At 47.5% G+C, this 22,947-nt stretch overlaps 1 protein-coding gene across 4 annotated transcripts in view; it reads right to left on the bottom strand.

The window, feature by feature from the left end:
- Positions 1-15,784, bottom strand: part of ABL1 (ABL proto-oncogene 1, non-receptor tyrosine kinase) — a 153,663-nt gene extending 137,879 nt beyond the window's left edge. For 2 of the 4 annotated variants that reach the window (XM_088453316.1, XM_088453317.1), the window contains exon 1: positions 14,864-15,784. In XM_088453316.1, coding sequence (XP_088309442.1) covers positions 14,864-14,999 — 136 coding nt within the window. In that variant the 5' untranslated portion in view covers positions 15,000-15,784. The remainder of the gene's footprint in view (positions 1-14,863) is intronic. The other 2 variants (XM_088453313.1, XM_088453315.1) reach the window with 1 other exon arrangement.
- Positions 15,785-22,947: the final 7,163 nt, after the last annotated feature.

Genomic DNA, 22,947 nt, shown 5'->3' with positions numbered 1-22,947 from the left:
GCAGTCGTACACCTGATCGTTAAGTGTGTATGGCCACTCGATATATTCTTCCATCAGGCCTCAGGTCGGCTGAGTTACACGTCGTTCTGATATGTACCTAGCCTTAGACATTTTCTATGCTATAGCATTGAAACTAGGCTTAAATCTCCCCTTCTTCCTGGTTACCCCCAGTTTGTATTCCAGACTTGTTCGATTCTATGGGGGTGATTCAATTTGGTGGGATGTAAGCAATGCACCGTAACGAATGGCACCTCATACCCAGTGATGTTGTAGGGCTTTCACTTGCACTCTGTAGAGGGTTCAAGACAAATTTGCAATGTCGGTGGTGCCCGTTAAAAATTGCAGTCAGTCCCAAAGGCCAGATGTGTGCCAGGCAAGAATTGCGGCAATGCTTGGCGGCACGTCACCCTAAGTATATTAGTTTCATAGTACTGACCGCGTGTCTCCACCAAGTGACCTGTAGGTCGTCTTTCAGAAGTGGTCAATGTCCGCGATTCCTCTCTGACCACACTGTAGATATTGATGACTATTTTTGCTGACGTTGTATTCCCAATAAAACAGATTGAAAATGTCCTGCAGGTATGAACGGTTATTGAGGAATTAAAACAAACTGAAAGAGAATGACTTGTGCATTGCTGAACGTAGATAGAAAAGTAGGCTGAAAATGGACACAAACACTAAGTATATAAGTAACACATACAACCCCCACTAATATATAAATACATCAAATCTTGTCTAGACGTGTGTCTGTGAGGAAAGGGAACATGTCCTTTATACACGAGTCTATGTCTACTGACACTTCAACCACTAATATGAGAAATTCTAATAATAAAAATGCATCAAAAACTCAAACGCACATTAACTAATACGGTATGTAGTTAGCTAACGGTAGTCTCATTTGGGCTAGGTAGCTAAAAAGCAGATGAGATAGCACTGACCCAATATAAGCCTGAGAGAGACTGAATCAAAAGTGTTTGGGAGGGGGAGGGGGGGGGATTAAACTCTAATTTTCCTACTTACCGCTGTGGGGTGCTAGGGAAAACTGCAGAGGTTGGTGGCTGCAGGGAGCCAGAACTGTGGTCAGCTAACCAATAGCCATCATGGCTGAACGGTACGATCTCTCAAACCCACCTGGCTAGTATTACACAGCACATTAGTGTTGTACCATGCAACTAAATAAAGTTTATGGGAAGTGAGGGTTCTAATTCAATTATCTGTCTGCCCCTGCATGACCTAAAACAGTGTTGGCTAACCTTGACACTCCAGCTGTTGTGGAACTATATATCCCAGCATGCCCTGCCACAGTTTTAGCATGCCCTAATAGCAAAACTGTAGCAGGGCATGCTGGGTTATGTAGTTCCATAACAGCTGGAGTGTCAAGGTTAGCCAACACTGACCTAAAAGGCATGCAGTCGGGATGCCGACGGTCTAAATGCCCCCCGGGAGACTTCGTTTTAGGCAGAGGGGAAGGAGGGGTTAGGGTTAGATACCCCTAAGGGAGGGTTAGGAGGTGTTAGGTTAGTTTATACTTACCCTTAAGCACAGTCGGGATCTTCACTGGTGCTGGTCTTCCGGCGTCGGGATTTGAACCGCCGGACGTAAATCATACCGATCCCACATAAAAAGGCACAGTCACAGAGGAATTACCTGATTAAAGACAACCATTTGATTGCCAGCTTATACATCCAAAAAGACACTGATCAGCGGCACTCACCAAAAAAATATAATTAATGCTACTACAGCCACTTGAAGCTGTAGTCTGTAGAAATACAGGGACTGTGCAATGTCAAGTGAGATTTACTAAGCTAGTCTTCATTCTAGCACCTTGCACCTGTCACAACCTGTGCAGTTCCTCTTTCCTGCCTGGGGTGTCGCTCTCTGCTCTGGTACTTCTAGCACACACTGGTCTGTATATCAGCAGTTTGTTGCATCAGCTTAGTGTGCTAGAAGCACCAGAGCAGAGAGTGACACCTCAGGCAGGAAAGAGGAACTGCACAGGTGCAGGGTGGTAGAATGAAGACTAAGTGGCAACTTGCAAAAGCAGCCGCTTCTCGGCATGTTCAAGTAGGAAATTTAAACTAGCAATACTATTCAAAGGGCTCTTCTCAAATCAACGCGACTTGAATAGTGCCAGGAGGGAGCTCCTCCAGCTATTCAATTCAGCGTGCTGTTAATCTCGACTAAGGATTTCTTCTCGCAAACTTCTGGCGCGATGCTGTTTTCTGCCCTTAGCGCTGCGGAAACAGCATCGCGCCAGGCAGTTTAGGCGGAGAATACCGGTTCTCGCGACTAAATTCTGGTTAGGGTGCCCAAATCAGAAGGGTGGGAGCAGAAATGCCGGCGGCTATCTTGCCCGAACGGAGCAACAATTTAATTGATCCGTCAGGCACCCAGTAGTTAAAGCCGCCGACGCAAACAATAGAACTCCGCCCAAATGTGTTGCAGTACAAATTAAAAGACCAACTCACGCCAAAGTCTTCCCCTTGTCCTATGCTAACTACACTATGTAAAGAAAATTATTGGACACAACTTCGTGAAGGTATAAATCGAGAAGTATAGCGAGGTTCTCGATAACTCTGTGCTCCCTACATTGTGGCAGTTCTATGGAAACAACAAACGTTATTATCAGGACGACAATACTACCTGCCATGTTTCCAGGGCGACGCTGGACTGATATACAGAAAATTCGGTAACCCCGGATGGACTGGCCAGCTCAGGACCTCATTCAGACCCGCTCGCTAGATGCGTTCGCTCGATGCGTATGCAAGTTTGGGAAGGCAGGCGATCGCAAGGCATTAGCTCACCCATTATGTCTTGGCGTGCAATCGTTTTGTGCATGCAGTCTTAAGACGCCCACTTGCGCACGTCATCTCCAGGAAGTGTATGCAACCATCGGGTACAATCACTTTTGTCTACATAATGTACCAGCATGAAATCAATCTTATATACTGGTTTATGCTATTTGATGACTAGGCTTACAGACAACAGGTAACCTTGTTTTTAGTCATTACCAGTTACACAGGCTCGATTAAGTGAAGTTGATTCCAAATCTGTCTTTGTCGTTCTCTTTATAGATGTTATTGGGAAGATATAAATAAAGTGTTGAGTTTAAGTAGCACAGCCTCAAATCATGGTAGTGAAACAGTTACGGGTAACGGCCCGGCAGATATGGGATAAACTGAAAAACAGTCATGTGTTCACCGAAATTAAATTGCTTAATTGGTGTGCAAAAATGAAAGCAAACTGTTGTGCAGGAGCGTCAGCCGCGGGGAGGAGAAGGAGACCGTGGGGTACTGAGCCCCGGACTACACATGACTCCACACCGGGGAGGGTAAGGAGACCGTGGGGTACTGAGCCCCGGACTACACATGACTCCACACCGGGGAGGAGAAGGAGACCGTGGGGTACTGAGCCCCGGACTACACATGACTCCACACCGGGGAGGGTAAGGAGACCGTGGGGTACTGAGCCCCGGACTACACATGACTCCACACCGGGGAGGAGAAGGAGACCGTGGGGTAGTGAGCCCCGGACTACACATGACTCCACACCGGGGAGGGTAAGGAGACCGTGGGGTAGTGAGCCCCGGACTACACATGACTCCACACCGGGGAGGGTAAGGAGACCGTGGGGTAGTGAGCCCCGGACTACACATGACTCCACACCGGGGAGGATAAGGAGACCGTGGGGTAGTGAGCCCCGGACTACACATGACTCCACACCGGGGAGGGTAAGGAGACCGTGGGGTAGTGAGCCCCGGACTACACATGACTCCACACCGGGGAGGGTAAGGAGACCGTGGGGTAGTGAGCCCCGGACTACACATGACTCCACACCGGGGAGGGTAAGGAGACCGTGGGGTAGTGAGCCCCGGACTACACATGACTCCACACCGGGGAGGAGAAGGAGACCGTGGGGTAGTGAGCCCCGGACTACACATGACTCCACACCGGGGAGGGTAAGGAGACCGTGGGGTAGTGAGCCCCGGACTACACATGACTCCACAGCGGGGAGGGTAAGGAGACCGTGGGGTACTGAGCCCCGGACTACACATGACTCCACAGCGGGGAGGGTAAGGAGACCGTGGGGTACTGAGCCCCAGACTACACATGACTCCACAGCGGGGAGGGTAAGGAGACCGTGGGGTAGTGAGCCCCAGACTACACATGACTCCACAGCGGGGAGGGTAAGGAGACCGTGGGGTAGTGAGCCCCGGACTACACATGACTCCACAGCGGGGAGGGTAAGGAGACCGTGGGGTAGTGAGCCCCGGACTACACATGACTCCACAGCGGGGAGGGTAAGGAGACCGTGGGGTACTGAGCCCCAGACTACACATGACTCCACAGCGGGGAGGGTAAGGAGACCGTGGGGTACTGAGCCCCGGACTACACATGACTCCACACCGGGGAGGGTAAGGAGACCGTGGGGTACTGAGCCCCGGACTACACATGACTCCACACCGGGGAGGGTAAGGAGACCGTGGGGTACTGAGCCCCGGACTACACATGACTCCACACCGGGGAGGGTAAGGAGACCGTGGGGTACTGAGCCCCAGACTACACATGACTCCACACCGGGGAGGAGAAGGAGACCGTGGGGTACTGAGCCCCGGACTACACATGACTCCACACCGGGGAGGGTAAGGAGACCGTGGGGTACTGAGCCCCAGACTACACATGACTCCACACCGGGGAGGGTAAGGAGACCGTGGGGTACTGAGCCCCGGACTACACATGACTCCACACCGGGGAGGAGAAGGAGACCGTGGGGTACTGAGCCCCGGACTACACATGACTCCACACCGGGGAGGAGAAGGAGACCGTGGGGTACTGAGCCCCGGACTACACATGACTCCACAGCGGGGAGGGTAAGGAGACCGTGGGGTACTGAGCCCCAGACTACACATGACTCCACACCGGGGAGGGTAAGGAGACCGTGGGGTACTGAGCCCCAGACTACACATGACTCCACACCGGGGAGGGTAAGGAGACCGTGGGGTACTGAGCCCCAGACTACACATGACTCCACACCGGGGAGGAGAAGGAGACCGTGGGGTACTGAGCCCCGGACTACACATGACTCCACACCGGGGAGGAGAAGGAGACCGTGGGGTACTGAGCCCCGGACTACACATGACTCCACAGCGGGGAGGGTAAGGAGACCGTGGGGTACTGAGCCCCAGACTACACATGACTCCACACCGGGGAGGGTAAGGAGACCGTGGGGTACTGAGCCCCAGACTACACATGACTCCACACCGGGGAGGGTAAGGAGACCGTGGGGTACTGAGCCCCAGACTACACATGACTCCACAGCGGGGAGGGTAAGGAGACCGTGGGGTAGTGAGCCCCAGACTACACAACTCCAGCATTCAATAGCACCTTTTTAAAGTCATTATACAATGCACTGGGAGAAGCCAGGAGACGTACTGAAAGGAGATTAAGGAAAAGTAAAGACAGATTAAGGCTTCAGAGATTCTCTTTTCAAATGGAGCAATAAAGAGACATTACTGGGACAACAAACAATCACACTGCTAATGACAGGGCACACCTAGGTTATCCAACAACAAGTCACTGATTTACCCATTATATAATGCAACCTGCTGCTTCCTCTGCTGTCAAACTACTTATACCAGCATGCTTTGTCGACTAATAGTATTGGTACACACACACAATCATCAGAGGATGCACAATGTACATTTAGGGGTCCATTCAATTACATGCAAGATCTCATATTTCAGCGCGAGGTCTGGGCGATGTGCATTTTCCTGCGCGTCCATAAGTGGGTGCTAGGTAAAATGCATTACAAAGGGGCAATGCAGGATGCACTTTCCACACGCCGTCCCAATGGTAAATCGCCTGCATCGTATTAAATTGCATCACTCAGTGCGAGTTCCGAGTTAATCATTATATAATATATGAGTATTTCTGCAATAATACATAGTCACATTACCTTACATCAGGGATGGGGAACCTTTTTTCTGCCGAGGGATTTTGATATATATAACATTATTTGTGGGCCCGATGCAGGCCACGCCCCCTCCATGTAAAGTCACACGGGGGCGGGGCCACAATCACCAGTGATTACATCACTGCCCGGATCATCCTCAGGATGCTCTGGGGAGCTATAAGGGCAGCGGTGTGACCGCCTGAAGCGTCCTAAGGAGGCTCCAGGTGGCACTGCTGCATAGATTCTGGCTGCACGGCACCATTCTAGGCACCCTGCTAGCCAGATGAGGTTAGCTCAGAGGGCCAGACCAAATGGTTCCCCATCCCTGCCTTACATAATGATAAATAATGGAGAGACAATCAATGCTGGTGATAAAACAGGAGAGAAGTGGGTAATGCATAAAGAGGCACCATTGCATATAAATGAATGAGTCTGGGCCATGCTCTGGGGTAGCTTCCCCAGTATTACTCTGCATCAGGTAATGTATCATAAACCAGCGTCTATGGATGATTAATGGTCGCCATAACAAAGCAGGCAGTCTCTTCCTTGCATATACATAGATTGGTGACAGGGTTAGAACTAAATTGCTGCCTATACACCAGCATAAACCCCCGGGACGTATCTACCCATTGGCCAAGATGGCACTCGCCAGGGGCTCAGTTTGGTGTCACCCGCGGCCAGGGGGTAGAATCAGTACGGGACTGAGAGGACTGGAGTCCCGGTTAAGCTCCAGGCTCCTACCCAGGGCAGATGCCCAGAACCGCGTAGCCGCTGGCGCTTGCCGACGGCTGTCTGGTGCTTTCAATTAATGAATAAAGTTGTTGTTTTTTTTGTTTTTTTTTAAAGGCGAGGGTGACATCATGACGTCACGTGACCAGCATCGCTCCAGTGAGGGTCCGGCTACAGCCAGGAGATATGGCAAGTATATGGGTGAGGGCTACGTGGGCTGGACGTGGGTTGCCGGGGGCTGGCTTGGGAGACGTCATAAGTACAGAGTGCAATTAGAAGTCATGGGGGAGGGGTGGCCAATAATGGACCATAACATATTCCCAGACGAGACTGACTGCTGTGCAAGACTCACAAAGGTGTACTGTGAACCTATCCAAACCAATCCCAATATTATACATGCAGGGTGGATCACTGAACTTCACAATTCCCTTTTGTAAGATTCTACTCCAGAAAGCAACTGTATATCTTGAAGCATTGATGCCACATTTTAGGAGCCTGTCCAGGGAGCCTATACTAAAGAAAGGGACATTTTTAACAATGTCCAAACAAAATGTATAATTCTAGAAATTTGCTGTTGAATAATAGTTTGCAGTCAATTTAGATGTCAGAGCGTAACTGCTCAGGGATGACAGACATGCAATTACTCCGTCTAATTAACTCTTCCAAAGAAAGACAAGAAATCCATAGTGGATCGACTCTCGGGGTCACATTGTCAATATAAACTGTATGGGTCCATTCACCCCTCTTATGGCCCATGTTTACATCAATCTCACTTTGTAAAATGTGCAAAAATCCAATATCCTTTGTCCAAAACAAAAAAAAAAAAATATGACAGTAGCTGAATCAATGCAAAAGTATATGCCTTCTGCAAATGATGTATTTTGCTTCAAAAAAAAATTTTTTTAATTACATTTCTGTTTACGCGCCCAGTAAAATTACTCAGGGTGGTAAAGTGCCAGCGAAGAAGTCGATATTGGTATTTTAGAGTGTCAGGTCGCTTCAACTCTACAAAAGCCGCATTTGGAGTACGAACAGGTTGGAAACCAGAAACAGTGACAAAAAAAAAAAAAAAAAAACTTGTGTAGATCATTTCTGCAACTACGGTCACTCCCTCACTCTTTAACATACCCAGGGAATTCACTGAATAAAATGTAATACTGTGCAGAAAAATAGCACCGCTCCTTAAATATTTTATAAATCACATTAGCTTAGATTTTGTAGAGTATGGAAAGAAAATAATTAAAATCAGTGTGAAGCAGGACCTTAAAATGTAATCATGAGTAACATCAACGTTTATGAGAAAATTAAGTCTTTGAGCGGAACGCTGGGGAGAAAATACTGCACGTTCTGCGCTACAATTTTTTTGGTCGGCTGAAATATACCCGACTTAAACGGATTCTCTGCAGAACATCAATGTAACGCTGTGGTGCAATTATTATCATCATCATCATTATTATTATATGATTAACTTATATAGTGCCAGCATATTTTGGAGTTGCGCTTTATAAGAGAAAGGAAAGCAAGGGATTTGAGGACTGTTAAGGGACCTCATCCATTATGCGACCTGAAAACCTGAACGTCTAGCGTTCCGTCCTTCAGGTCGCCGGGTGGGGTGCCAGCACTAAACGGCGTTCACTGAACGTCATTCAGTGCAGGATCCCGACCTCCTATCTGGGAACATGTGGAACCTGACGAGCGTTGTCAGGTTGACCAGCATGTTCCGTAGATAGTCGGGGTCGGCAAGGACCCAGCGTGCACGCGGATCGCTGGTCCTTGCCGGCTATCCATTAGACGACTTTCTGAACGATGCTTCCAAAACCTCCTGGTTTTTGTCGGATTGTTTAAAAAGTTGTATAATGGATAGGCCCCTTTACTGTATAAATGGCAGAAAAATTATGTGTTATAATCTTATTGCAACTTATCAAAAATAGGACGCGTGAGAAGAAAATGATCAGATAAACACTACAAATTAAAAATAAATAAATCAAACAAAATAACCAGTCGCCTAGGCATAGGGCCGGATTCACTTAGCTGCATAAAGGCCTGAGGCTACCACCCTTTTTCTCATGCGGTAAAGTACAGTGGCAAATTTAATCAGCGGGGGGGAGGAGTGTTAGGTTTAGGGCTCCCGGGGGGGACTTAGGGTTAGGTACCCCACCGGGAGGTTAGGGGTAGGCTAGGGGAAGGGGGGGGGGGTTAGGATTAGGCACCCCCGGGGGGAGGTTAGGGTAAGGCACCCCCGGGGGGACTTATGTTTAGGCGGCGGGGAAGGGGGGGTTGGGGGTTAGGCACCCTAAAGTAGGGTTGGGGGGAGATTAGTTCTACTTACCTCTCTAGACGATCAGGATTTCCTCCTGTGTCGGGCAGCCGCTGTCGGGATTTGAACCACATCATACTAATTCCAAATGGAGGAGCCCATTTTGTGGGTGGGACAAATATTCAGGAAATATTAGGAATGTGACATCACTGAGCCAAGCGGCACACAGTATATGTATGCTATAATCCGATCACCAAGATAACAACCGCCTCCTGTTTGGAGACACTGAATATCCTTTAAAGCACAATAATCTCGACCATCCTGAGAGGTCAACAAGCTACATCTGTCTCCACAACTTGCCTACAAATGTCATCACGTGAAAGTGGCTGAGAACCAAGTTTTGGTTTGTCAGCTCTGTTGAACTGCACACAATGAGATCTAGTTTAAGGAAGCCAGTGACATTTATGAGACTGCATCACAACAGTCACTGGGAGCGTGGGCCTGGGAAGAGGACGTTGTACATTTCCCGTACTGCGCTCAAATTATATCAAAGATACTATACCTAGCCCCCCCCCCCCCCATATACATACATACACACAGCTAGTGCCTTAGACCCTGCTGCTAATGTGGAGATACTATTAGATAACTGCTCAATATCAAATACACTATTTCAGACAGAAATGTTCCAACGGATGGCGCTATAGAAAAGTACCATCTGCTGTGCGCTGTGTTAGCCTGGTGAGCTGTAATTCTGTACGTTTTAATGAAGCCGTGCAATACAAAGACTGAGGGATATGAGATAATGTGCATCATACTAATCTATTAATGATAAAAACACACATTATCACATGCACATGCATATATCAGTATGTACAATGCAACAGGAAAGCAAAAAGCAGGTTTACTTAAGTTTAGAGGAGGCCTTCATTACAGTGAAAACATTATGGGGCGCTATTCAATTGATGCAAATTATCATGCTGATCGTGCCCATAGAGGATGGGTTTAGCAGCATAAAATAGATGAACCCGACCAAAGGGTTGCTGCTATTTCCTATGTGGCTAAAGGACCTCTGTGATGTATCCACCACGTGACCGCTGCAGGAGGCTGGACCGCTCCTGTGTTACCATCCACGAGGGCATAGAGGGGGGATAAATATTTGTTGCGAGCGCAGCGAGCCACCGTGCCCGAAGCGTGGCGAGCATAGTGAGCCCACGAGGGGACACTTTTGGTCCCCCGTTAGCCTCCCCGCCCCTCCCCCTTTCAGGCCGGGTCACGTGGGTGTGACGTCACAAGTCCATCAGCGCTGTATAGTCTAGACCTAACCCCGACCAAAGTGGTAGGCGCAAACGTGAAAAGTGCCGTTTGGGCGCCCAAACAGGTCACTTTTCACATATTTCAGCTCACCACCCACTGGGGGGTAGCGAGCTGAAATGCCAACGCCGACAGCTGATCGCACCCGGCAGGAGCAACATCTGAACAACTCTGTTGGGCACAAGCGGGGTGGGGGGGGGGGGGTTTGGCTGCTTGCGAAATTAATAGATTTGCGCCCTTGCACTCCGCTAACTAATAAGCACACGTTAAGCTATAACGTGTTAGTTTGTTGCTATTTGGTCAGCATATGTTTGGGTTTAGTTTCCCAGTGGCTCATTCACTTCAATGTGGTAGGTCACATACGGGGGAATTCATTGTTTTTCTGCGCCCGACAGGGCAATATTTAGTTGTCTGTGCTTGCAGGCGCGAGTTAATGGGAGCCTAGTATCGCGCATGTTGCGCCCAAAAGCACCAATTTAGGCACAAAAATCAGATAAAAACGTGAAAAGTACTTGGCGTTTGGGCACCCAAAAGCATTGTTTTTTTCGCAGATTTCTGCACACCACCTCAGCAGGGTGATGGGCATCCGGGGCACTTAACCCATTTGCACTAACAGTTGAATTGCTCCAATCACTATAGACGGCAGCTGTGGGAAGAGCAAAATAATTGAACTCCCCCAAAGGGCATCTATACTGCCCAAGGGTGCAGAAAACTGCGCTGCTGGTTAAGAAGCTGATGCATAATACATTGTTAATGAATACAGTACACACCATAAAAGGAAATTGTAATCTTTTTAGACCATTTGCATCTTGGCGTGAGAATGGCTATCAATAGCACTGCGGCTTAATATGCAAATGCAGCACCATTTATATTTTAGATTGAACTGTGATTTGTTACAATAAAGCACATAATACCATGGAAATATTAGGCAGAAAAACCTTGTCAAGCGAACAAAAAAAATGTACATATCTATAACCATAATGAGAAGCTTCGCAAAAAAATAAAATAAATCAGATTTACAAAGCGCAACATAACTGAGCAAATCTATTCAGAAATCTCCCTCAACTGTGGTCTGGAGGACACTGGAATGATTCAATTGTTTTATAAGTAGCGCTAATTAATGGGCGCCCAATGTTGCAATTCAATTGATTTTTGGCGCTAATTATCGCTCTTGAAGCGCTCAGTTAGATGGGGTTCAGCTGCGTTAAACGGCTAAGCCCATCTAAAGTCCTGGTTAGGACTTATCACACATTTCTGCTCGCCACCTCAGGAGGGGGGTGATCAGAAATGCTGGTGCCGGTATCGCCCTCATAAGTTGGTGTCACAACCCTTACAAGAAAAAGTGCATTGACTTTTGTGGAAGAACGCAATTCGACACTATATGCCGCTGAGCATCGCAGCTGCACGTATACTGGCCAATTACGGAAGCGCCGACATCGCAACCTGTGATGTTGGCAGGACGTGATGTGCCATTCCGGAACACCGCATTGTGTAGATGTTGGGAACTGAATTCGAGGTACGTAACCCCGTGTTTAGTCGACGTTCCATGAAGGAAAAGCATAAGCCACAATCATACATTAGAAAGTCCAAGTTGCCATAGGGAAGGTGGATGCAGCAGGCCTAAAGTTTACAACAGTACTAGGCAACCTGTAGGGGCCCTCTAACGTTCACAAGGGACACATATCCTTAATGGGGGCCATTCATTTGTTCTAGCGCACCCGACACCCGTTTCATATGAATAACGAGATAACATTTGTGACATTTTTCATTGGATCCGGAGACCCTTTTTGGGAAATTTTTGTGTTAAGATACTCACTGATACTATTGGAGAGTTCTAAGTTAGTTAAGATGATGGTTACCGACCCTTCGTTATATACAGGAATGTTGTGTAGTAAAGAGAGCACACAGGTATAATATGGGGAACAAAAGCAAAGAAGAACACGACTGAAGATTTGTCCAAGCTCTCCTACTAGGACACTTCTCAGCATTTGTCTTTAATCCAAGTTTGTTTTTTTTACTCCACATGTTGATTGCGAGAACACACTTAACCTTTTGGCATGGAAAGCGATCCACAATCGCATTATATATGGCTGACATATTACACTTATCACTTTGTCATCACTGCTCCACACAGCAGATCGATTTGAGCCTTTTGACAGATGACAACAGAGACAATAAAGCAATGATGTTGGTTTTAATCGAATTTGTGGTGGTCGGCTCAGAGGCAGGCAATGGATTTGGTTTTCATTTTGAGTTGTCAGGACTGCTGGGCTTCTCAGTGCGTAATTCAATGACACGGGTAACGAAAATACATGAATCACGGACTCATATACACTAAACGGAGTCTTATGGTAGACAGGCAGCAAAGGTGACTTGACTGAGTCATCCTAAAAATATCAAATGAGACGAGCTACACTTTGCTAAACGGCAAAAGCAGGAAAAGAAAAGAAAGTGCAATTTGAGCCGATATCCCCATAAAACTTTAAATTTAAATTTGCCTGTTTAACGGTGTTTATTTAAAGTTGCTTGTGTCCATGAAACCACAGCTACAGGGGTAAACTGCTAGAAGGCCTGTTTAATCTACCTTCTAACTCATCGATGAAGCCCTGGACACCAGGAAATGGATGAAAGTGCAGGAAGATATAGCAACAAAAACAATGTTGTCAAACAAATAGCAATCATGAAATTCAGGCAAGACTTTAAATACTAGTGAAAGTTATGTTAGAACATAAGTGAACCGATGCTGACCAAAGCAGGCCAACTTTGGAGCGTGTATGGACAGTAGGGCAACAATACTACCAAATGAAGCTTGTTTAATGGAACAAGTTAGAAGACCTGGCCAGCTGATAACATAATGTAGTCCATCTAGGACATCATTAGCAAACCAAAATAAAGAAGATCCTTGTAGTCTTGCCAGATGTAGTCATTAGGCCAGCCCTGTTCATTCAGCAGACGAGTGGAAGACCTGTTAATAATAAGCGCTGGCAAATCTGCCTTCAGTCTTCCAACCTCGTTATTTGGCCAAACCAGGAGGCGGCAACCTGTGGCACTCCAGCTGCTGTCTAACTACTGCACAGCCCAGCATGCCCTGCCACAATTTTAACATGAGTTAGCAGAAGTAGTGTGGCAGGGCATGCTGGGATGTATAGTTCCACAGCAGCTACAGTGCCACTGGTTGCCTACCCCTGGACCTGGCTCTGACAGTGAATGGACAACTTTAGTGATGCTCGATCTATCCAGTGTACCCAATCTGGCTCCTATCACATGAATAATAATTGACCTCATTGTTATGAAGTTTTAAGAGGGGTTGGGTACGGGATGCCGGCGGACAAAATCCCGATCCCGGCATCCAGACAGGGTTAGGTTACTGACACATGTCGGTAGGTATCCTAGTCCTCCCTCCCCAGCGCCTAAACCTAACCCATCCCCCTTAGTGACTAACCACTAGCCTCCCCCTAACCCCGCTACTTACCTTCAGGATGCAGGCACCGGTATTCTAAGCGTCGGCATCTCCTTTGCCGAGATATTAACCGTACCCCTTTTAAGAGTATATTTGTGAAGCAGCGAAGTGCTACTTTGACAGCATAAACAATGGGAAAAGGCTCGGTCACTGCTTCTCCCTAAGAAAGGGTTAACACTACTGCCATCCTCAAAATACTCTACGGGGATGACTTCTTAACTCTATCATGCAGAGAAAGCAGCTAAGCCTCTCAGGCTTTGCTGGATCCTTGCCAGGTTAAGCGGGTAGGTGCTTGTGTAGACAGCTGTCAGGCATGCATATATCCCATTGACCTGTCATCGGCAGCAAGGTGTGCTGTAAGCCGACTAAGTTGCTGCCACACGTTACCGGATGGGTGAGAATTATATCACTGTGGGAAAAAGTGATACAAAAACAAAACATACAACCGATTTTTAGAGGTCATTGATAAATATACCCATGAGTATCTCAGTGTACAGTTAATTAAATCATTTGTCACAAATACTTATCCACACTGTACTCTTATTTGATTCTCCTTATATACTATGAAAATGGGCTTTTTAACAATTAGCGACTAATGGACCAGATTACCAAGCTGAAACAAAGACTACTATTTCAAAACTTGTTTCCTATGAACCAACTCGTTCCACGGAATTCTATTTTGACACTTGTGACTTTTCCTGACAAAGGCACACTCGTGAGCTACAAAGCTGGTAAATAGGGGCAGATAAGTTATGTCGGCGTTCACATTGTCGACATTTTCACCATCAACATTTTCCAGATGTCAACAGTTTACCCATACCAACCTAACGTTTGACATTCTGGTGTAGGCATGAATGCATATCGAGAAATAGCCTTTTTCTACATCCACAGGAATATTTAGTCATGCAAAGAAAAAAAAAAAAAAACTTTTCACAATAAAAAGTAAATAAAAATAGTTCCATAGTTTTAGAGCCTAGGAAAATACAGGTCAACATGAATCCAACAACAAAGCTGTTCAGTAGAAAACACATGTTGCATATAAATAAGGGGGACAAAAATCAGCATTACGATAAATCGAAATGCATCGGAAACCCAGGCGGTAAAGCCCATTACCGGTAACATGGCGAACCCTCAGGATATAAAAATGTACTTACCGTGCTCCACAAAAACATTGCAATGAGGGCCGAGGTGCTTGGCGGAATCTTTCTTTCCGGCTCCTTTGATAAAGGGTAAGGCAGGCAGACTCGGCCTCCTCTGGTCCCCGAGAACTTTTCCAGGCTGCTGACCCATAGGATGAGCCGACAGTTTGCAACAAAAAACAAAAGTAAATCTGTTTTATTTCAGGCCGTCACTGTCCAAAACGTAGAACCAGTCAACAACATGTCTTAAGCTCAAGTGAGGCAATGAATTAAAAAAAAAAATATATAGCATATATATGGATGTACATGCGGAACAGCTTCTTCCGTCCAGTCTATAGAGTGAGAGTCTCTTTGGAAGGAGGATGTGGTTTGTGGGTAATGCACAGACTACCCCATAGCCGTCCTGGAGACCGCAGGGAGTTAGGAAATGTTCATGAGATTAAACCCCCTTGGTGCATAAATCAAGTTATGAGAGAATGAGGCTCGTACAACGCTGAGGGTACCGACAGCAGTCAGTGCCAGTCATGGCATGGGGGCCACAGGGGCCACTCTGTAACTATAAGACTTCAAGTAGGAGGAATGGGGTCACAGGGGAGTCAGGGGGCCCTGAGGACATGGATTATTCTTCTGGTAGCGCTGTTCTGAGAGAGGTCTCCCCGCTGTCACCTCCTTGGTCATCCCCGGGACTGGGGGCTCATCACCGGTCCATTGGGGACACCGTTATGTGGGGGGGGGGCCTGGAGGGAAGGGCGCCTGCAGCGAGCTCCAGGGCGGGGAACCCCCTCTGACCACCCGTACCGTTCCCCGGTAAGACAGGAGAAGCAGTGACAGGACGTGGCGACCCCCGGAGTCTCAGCAGCCGGGATATACAGCCCTGCCCGCCGCCATGTTGGGCCCTGGCCGCTGCCGCTGCTGCCCTGGGAGACGCCGTGACGTACGTGACATCACTTCCGGGTACAGGTTGGCGCTGGAGGCATATAGGTAACTGCAGCTCTTGCGCCTGCGCAGTGCAGTATGCTCCTCCAGTCACGGTGAAGGGACCCAGCACTCAGGGCCAGCTGGAGGGGTGCCCCCTGGTCTGCTAGAAGGGGGATATCGGGAGAATCTATAATGCATGGCTTATACATGCATATACTACAGCAAGCTGATACAAAGGAGGCTTTCTTACTGTTACTGATATTAGGAGAAACCTGCACTGACCATATTTGCCAACTTTTTGGAAGTTTCCAGGGACACTCTGCTGCAAGTTGTAGGTGGCCCTAAACAAGACTTGTACAACTAGCATTTTAGTGCAAAACATGATAAGTGCCGCAATAATACATCTACCCCATGGTCAGGACAGACTAGGGCTGTAATTCGGCCCTAGTGTTTGGCCCTGGGCCTTACTGCGTGCGTCCTGAAAAAAGGCACGCGGCCATGTTTTACGGGGGAATGCCTCGCAGCATGTCTTGTCTCTCTGCATGCTGGCCGAGCAGAGCTCTGGGAGGAGGAGTTGCTCATCTATACTTTCAGGTGCCCGGATCAGGCCATCGGCCCTTCGGGCATTAGCTAAAAGTGCCCGATAGATAGTCCCGCACTACCCTCAGTATACACTACAACTGCGTATATACAGTATTGAATATTGATATTATCTTCATATTTATTTAATTTTTGTTGAATATAAACATAGAAATATAAAATTTAACAACAGATAAGAACCACTGGCACATCTAGTCTGCTACACTAGTGATTGAGTTGGGTTAGGGCAGTAGTCTCCAACCCGTAGCTCGCGAGCTACCGGTAGCTTGCGGCCGTAATTTGGGTAGCTCGCCCAGCTGTAGTACTGCTGAGTCAACTAGGAGAAAGCGACAACCGACAAAACCATGGGTGGAGCCACGGGGACGCACGTCAGGTGAGTGCCGTAGGGCGGCACATTATGTTACGGACACCGTCTGGACATCACATGAGTCGATTGCATGTGGGGCGAGTGGCTCCCACCCAGCCCTGCCTATATATTTTGCTCCTCTACTGCACTTACCTCCTTGGAGCTGGTAATTAAAAATGAAATGTGCAACGATATCACTGTATTCATTAAATGCATTGTTCTTTTCTATGAAACATTGTTTTCATTTTCCTTAAATGATCTTCACTTTTTCAGTTATTAGCCAATTTTTTTTTCCAAAAATATTAGTAGCTCTTCAGGAGGTTTAATCTTTCTGGAGTAGCTCACACCCTAATTAAGGTTGGCGACCACTGGGTTAGGGTATAGGGATTGGTTAGGGTTACATAGAAACATACAATTTGACGGCAGATAAGAACCACTTGGACCCATCTAGTCTGCCCCTTTAGGGTAAGGGATTTTGGTTATGGGATTGGTTAGGGTTACATATAAACAGAGAATTTGACAGCAGATACTATCACCCGGACTGCCGAAGAGGAAGAGTGCTAATTCACTAACCGCACTCTCATTCTTTCGGCTTCTGACCTACGCTTGCAATGAGTCTGCACATGCACTGGTCAGAAACTCCCAGCGGCACCTGCGGCTAATTGAAGAAAAAAAAAACTTAATTGTTTTTTGTTTGCACAATCTGGCTGTCGGCACAAGGACAGTGCTGTGTGGTGCCGCAACGACAGCTGCAGCTTTCAAAATCGATATCTGCAGTTGTCGGAGCGATCAGTACCACTGGCCAATCATACATTGCCTCCCCACATCAGTGCCAATAAGGACGGGCGCATAGTGCCCCTGTCATTCTGATCACTTCCCTGCTTTACTACACGCAAATAATATATGTTATATGTGCAAATACTAACTTTTCACCTATATCCTTTTTGCTGAAAACGTTTTTTTAACAATTGGAGGTTTAATCACTTTATATATATTAATATCCAAGCTGCAATTAACCATCTGGAATTTATACCACCTGCTGAACCTAGCTAAATGAACCCCAGAGGTTGTTGTCAATATTTCAACTGGATTATAAAAGCTTGTTTTTTGCTGTTGCAAATAATTGATACCAAGTTCTAATGGTGCATACACACGATCAGATTTTTTCTTCAGATATGGACGATAACGATTTAAAAATCGTTCAGTCGTTCATATCTGAAGGAAAATCGTTCATATCTGACATGCCTGAACGATGGACGATCAACGATGCGCGTTCCCGTTTGTCAGATAACGATATCTGACATCTGATGGGTTTGCAGTCAGACTTGGACGATTCCATTCATTTTAATGCAGTCAAAAATCGTTCAATCGTTCAAATCGTTCAAATCGTTCAAAACTTTGGTCAAATCGTCCAAATCGTTTAATCGTTCAGTCGTTCATCTGACAAATCTGACAAGTCTGACAAATCTGACCGTGTGTACGCTCCATAATGGTGCATTCACACGGTCAGATGAACGATTTGCAAACGATTGAACGATTTTTTTACTGTATTAAAATGAATGGAAATCGTCCAAACTGACTGCAAACACATCAGATGTCAGATATCGTTATCTGACAATCGGGAACGCGCATCGTTCAGTGTTGCCCACATATCAGATTTTCCTTTCAGATATGAACGATTTTTAAAATCGTTATCGCTCGGATCTGAAGAAAAATCTGACCGCGTGTATGCACCATAAAGGTACATACACACGTAATGATTTTGCAACCGATTATCTGTCATATTTTCCCTTGAAAAAGTTAACGATTTTTTCAAGTGTAATAAACGATTTTTTACAATGATGAATGAAAATATGTTCCTTCCCTTAATGAAAATCGTTATGTTGGACAGTCTGAAATTAACTACAAACGGGAGCACGCTTGAACGATTACGACGTCGTTATAGTTAAATCGTTAAAAAAATTGTTACGGGTGTACGCACCTTAAGAGATGAGGAACATTTTATAGCTCCTGTTCTAAGGATATCAATGTTTGTGTTTATTCTTATTTCCAGTCTTTTATAGGCCCTATTCTAAATTGATATATCAGTGGGTTTTCAGACATTGGCCCTGATTCAGAGCCGGATGCAAGTGGCTGCTCGTTCGCTCCGAGCGATGTTTGCCCAACTGCGCATGCGTACGGATCGTAATCCGCATGCGCGAACCACTCAGTGCGGCCGAAATTCATGTGCTCGCAAAATAGCGAATGCCTGCTATTTTGGGTGACAGGAGGAGGCGTATGTGGGTGGTAACAGGGGAAGGTGCTTGAAAACGGGGAGTGGAGATCCGATCGCAGGCGTGCTTAAAGGTCAAAACGGGCATTTTATGGGTGTGCATAATTAATACAGCAGCGTCATTGACCACGTCACTGGGTTATTTTATAGCCAGAACTGCTCGCAAAATTGTGGTAGCAAAAACCAACCACAAGAATAGCGAGCAGTTCATACCCTGGTCGATGTACTCGATTAATCTAATAAATAGCGGACATGACATAGGATGCGAGCGGCCAGGGGGCGTATTTTTCAAAAAAACGAACGCAAGTTTTGTTCGCTGGTTCAGACCTAGAGGCGCAAACAGACCGCAAAGAGCGAACGGTTCATTTGAATAGCCACCCCTTGTTTTAGAACGAACCACCGCAAATAGCGAGTGGCTCTGAATGAGGGCCATTGTTCCAACCCAGGTCAGCCACCATTTATACCCCTTTTACACCGGAGCTAAAACCCGGGTTTTTGAAGGGTTAACCCGGGCAGCTCCCTGGTGTAAAAGGGGAGAGAGTTGGATCGCCGGGTCGAGTGACCCGGCAATCCAACCCAGGTAACTAGCAGGGTTTAACACGGGCGTAGCCCGTGAAACCCTGCTGTAAGAACAGCGCACTCCGGGTCACGATGACCTGGAGTGCGCTGCTAGCCGGCCGATTGGTCCGGCTTCAGTGGCGCTTGGAGATGACGTCATCTCCAAGCGACCACTTTCACTCCGCAAAAGCCGGGTCTATGCAGACCCGACTGCGGTGTGAGCGGTGCTGACTCGGGAATATCCAGAGTCGGCGCCGGAAAAATTCCGGGTCTGATCCGGATAGGAACTTTGGGGGTCATTCAGACCCGCTCGCGAGCGCAGGACGCTCGCAAGCGGGTCGATGTTCCCCCACTGTGCATGCGTACGACGGAGGGAGCTCCATCGTGCGCATGCGCGAGACCCGGTGAGCGACGGGCTCTCCATCGCTCCGGGTCTCGCACCAAAGGGGGCGTGCTGTCGATCTTGATTGACAGTGCGCCCCCTTTGGTGGGCGTGCCTGCCAGACGAAGCCGGCCCCACTGACATCACTAGTGATGTCAGTGGGAGTGATTTTGGCTCTGATAGAGCCAAAATCACTCCAGGGCTTGCGGCAGCGAGACCCTACCGCAGGGTCTCCGTTGCAAGCCCGATTGTCGCGATGGTCAAGACCATCATCATGGACGCTCGCATATGCTGTGGGTGGTCACCCACATCTATGCGAGCGGCCAGGAGGCCGCTCCATTTTCATGGAGGAGGGCACTGACTCAGAGCGAGCGCTCTGGTCAGAGCGTTCGGCTCTGAATCAGGCCCTTTGTTCCAACTCCGGGTCAGACCCGGAATTTAGGTGGAAAAGGGGTATAACACAGCACCATCAATCTGGGTTATTCATAGGTCAGCCCCATTCACACTGAGGGGGTCATTCAGACCCGCTCGCGAGCGCAGGACGCTCACAAGCGGGTCGATGTTACCCCAATGCGCATGCGCACGATGGAGGGAGCTCCGTCGTGCGCATGCGCGAGACCCGGACAGCGCTAGCAATAAGATATATACTGTATGGTTTTTTTTCTCACCAAATTCATTACCACATTGCTGGCTTTCCAGGTTCTCAGTGAGGCTTATTTAGAAACAATGCAAAACCCGCAGCAATGCATCCAGACAATTGCTTTCACTATCAGCACTCGACCACTCAAAGCTAAACACCGATCCGTACCCCTTTCACACATATAGCAAAAACCTAGGTTATTTGCCGTGAACGCACATCGACCCTGTTTTTTGCTATATGTGAATAGAAACGACCCAGGTCAAAGTCCCGGGTCCATGACCCCGCTCTTTACAAGGGTCGGGCCGAGACCCAGGATTTTGCCGGGTGGATAGACTATTTCCCGGATCTTAAGTCTGAAAGGGGCAGTACTGGTACAGGTTTCCAATCATTGGCACAGTGCCAGTAAATGGTTCTCACCAGTGTGGACACTCAACTAGCTTTTTTTTTTTTTACAAGCACCAAAAATATCTCCTTTTATGGAAATAGCTTGAATGGCAGTAACTGAAAGCTGAAGTGTATTATTTACAAGTGCTAGTAATAGCGCAATAAGAGGAAGGAACATGTCTGCTTCCCTTTTCTATGTAGGAGTAAGTCTGTCCTGTGTCTCAGAAGTCAGGGACACACATACCTGTTATGTTACTTTATTCGGAACGCAGAACTACTAGGATCACCATCCGATTTGCTCGCAGCCAAGGATGGATGAATTGGACATATCATGGACAATCAGTGCTCAGACCAAACAAAATGGAGCAAAAGATATCTATATCCGTTGCCTGCTGATCAGATTTATGGGCACGCCAGAATATTAGGCCATAGATTTTGACTGATTTCAGTATTTTAGAAAAGCTGGAGTAGGTAGGGCTGTAACGAAGGAGGGGGGATTCCACCTGCCAGGCCGAAAGGCACAGGGGGTGTAACGACCCGAAAACACCCTGCATTGAAAGCAGCTTGATGTATCCGGGTTTTTTTATAATCAGATCTCATCCACTTTAATGCGTAATTGCAGTAGAAACAAATTGGCTAGGATACCCTGGAAAATTAGTGTTATTCCATGGGCTTCAGTGATCTTAAATTCTGCCGTATTCGTAATATTTCAATACACCATGGCAGCCCTTACCTTCCCTACTGATACCTCTTTTGCACCAAAAACCCGGGTCCAACCTGGGTTTTCAGACATGGTTTCAACCCAGGTCAGACACCATTTACACAGCACCATCGATCTGGGTTATTCTCAGGTCAGCCCCGTTCACACTGAACCTGGGTCTGCCCTGCTAAACTTGTGAGGTCATAAAAAGTGGGAGGTGACTGCTCCACAACCTCCAATCAGCTCATTTTAGGCAGGATCCAGGTCGTATAACCCGGGTTGCGCCGTTTACAATGCACCATTACCCAGGTTCATCCTGGGCCCGACCGTGGTAGCTACCTGGGTTGGATTGCCACGTCACTCAACCCAGGTTATTTTTCAGGGACCCTGCGACCCACGTAGACCCAGCAAAAACCCAGGTTTTTGCTCTGGTGTAAAAGGGGTATAAGTTAGGTAGATTAAAAACCAAAGACACCCCTGGATGGTACATAATGCAGCTCCTCCTCTTCCCATCTCCCCTGAGCGCTTCTGAATGGATGCTGGTGCTTTGCATGCATGTGTGCCGCATCATCAGAGAAGCATCGGGCAGGCTAAAATGAGGATCCTGGACAGCTGGAGAATTCCTTATATCAAGTATACTCTTTTCCTTGTACATGCAGGAAACTGAGGACCTCATTCAGAGTCGCTCGCAAGCGGCCCAATGGCTTGTGAACGCGCATGCTCTGCGCGTGCGCGAACTACTCTGTGCGAGCGCAGCCCGTTCGCTTGCCCAGCAAAGACAGCCCAGTGAAATGAGTGACAGGAGAGGCCATTTGTGGGTGGTAACAGGGGCAGGACAGTAATAACGAGGGAGTGGAGGTGCGAACGCAGGCGTGCCTGAGTGTTTCAACGCCGTTTTTAAGGCGTGCATAATTAACAGGCAGCGTCATAGTACACATCACATGCCTGTTTTTTACACTGAAGTCCTCGCAGTGCTTGCAGCAAGGTAAGGCAACCACAAGCGCTGTGATCGCTACCGATGGTGCTCGATGTACCAATGTTTTAATACACTTCCTGGAGAGGACGTGCGCTAGTGGGCGTCTCAACATAGGCTAATGGGTGTCAGCATACACAGAGCGATCGCTCGCACAGCCAAAGTGGGTGTGCTTATGCCTTAGCGAGCGATCGCTTCCCATGGCGTCACTTTGAAAAATTTGCATACACTGGATGCGAGCGAGCGGCCGCTTGCGAGAGACTCTGAATGAGGTCCTGAGTTTGGAAGCAGGATGAAGCTAGAGGCGATGGCAAACAGCTGAAATA

This window comes from Taudactylus pleione, unplaced genomic scaffold (genome assembly GCF_031769625.1).
Source record: "Taudactylus pleione unplaced genomic scaffold, aTauple2 ptg000579l, whole genome shotgun sequence".
Classification (NCBI taxonomy): domain Eukaryota; kingdom Metazoa; phylum Chordata; class Amphibia; order Anura; family Myobatrachidae; genus Taudactylus; species Taudactylus pleione.
Note: the sequence above shows the minus strand (reverse complement) of the source record. Positions and strands in the feature narration are given on the sequence as shown.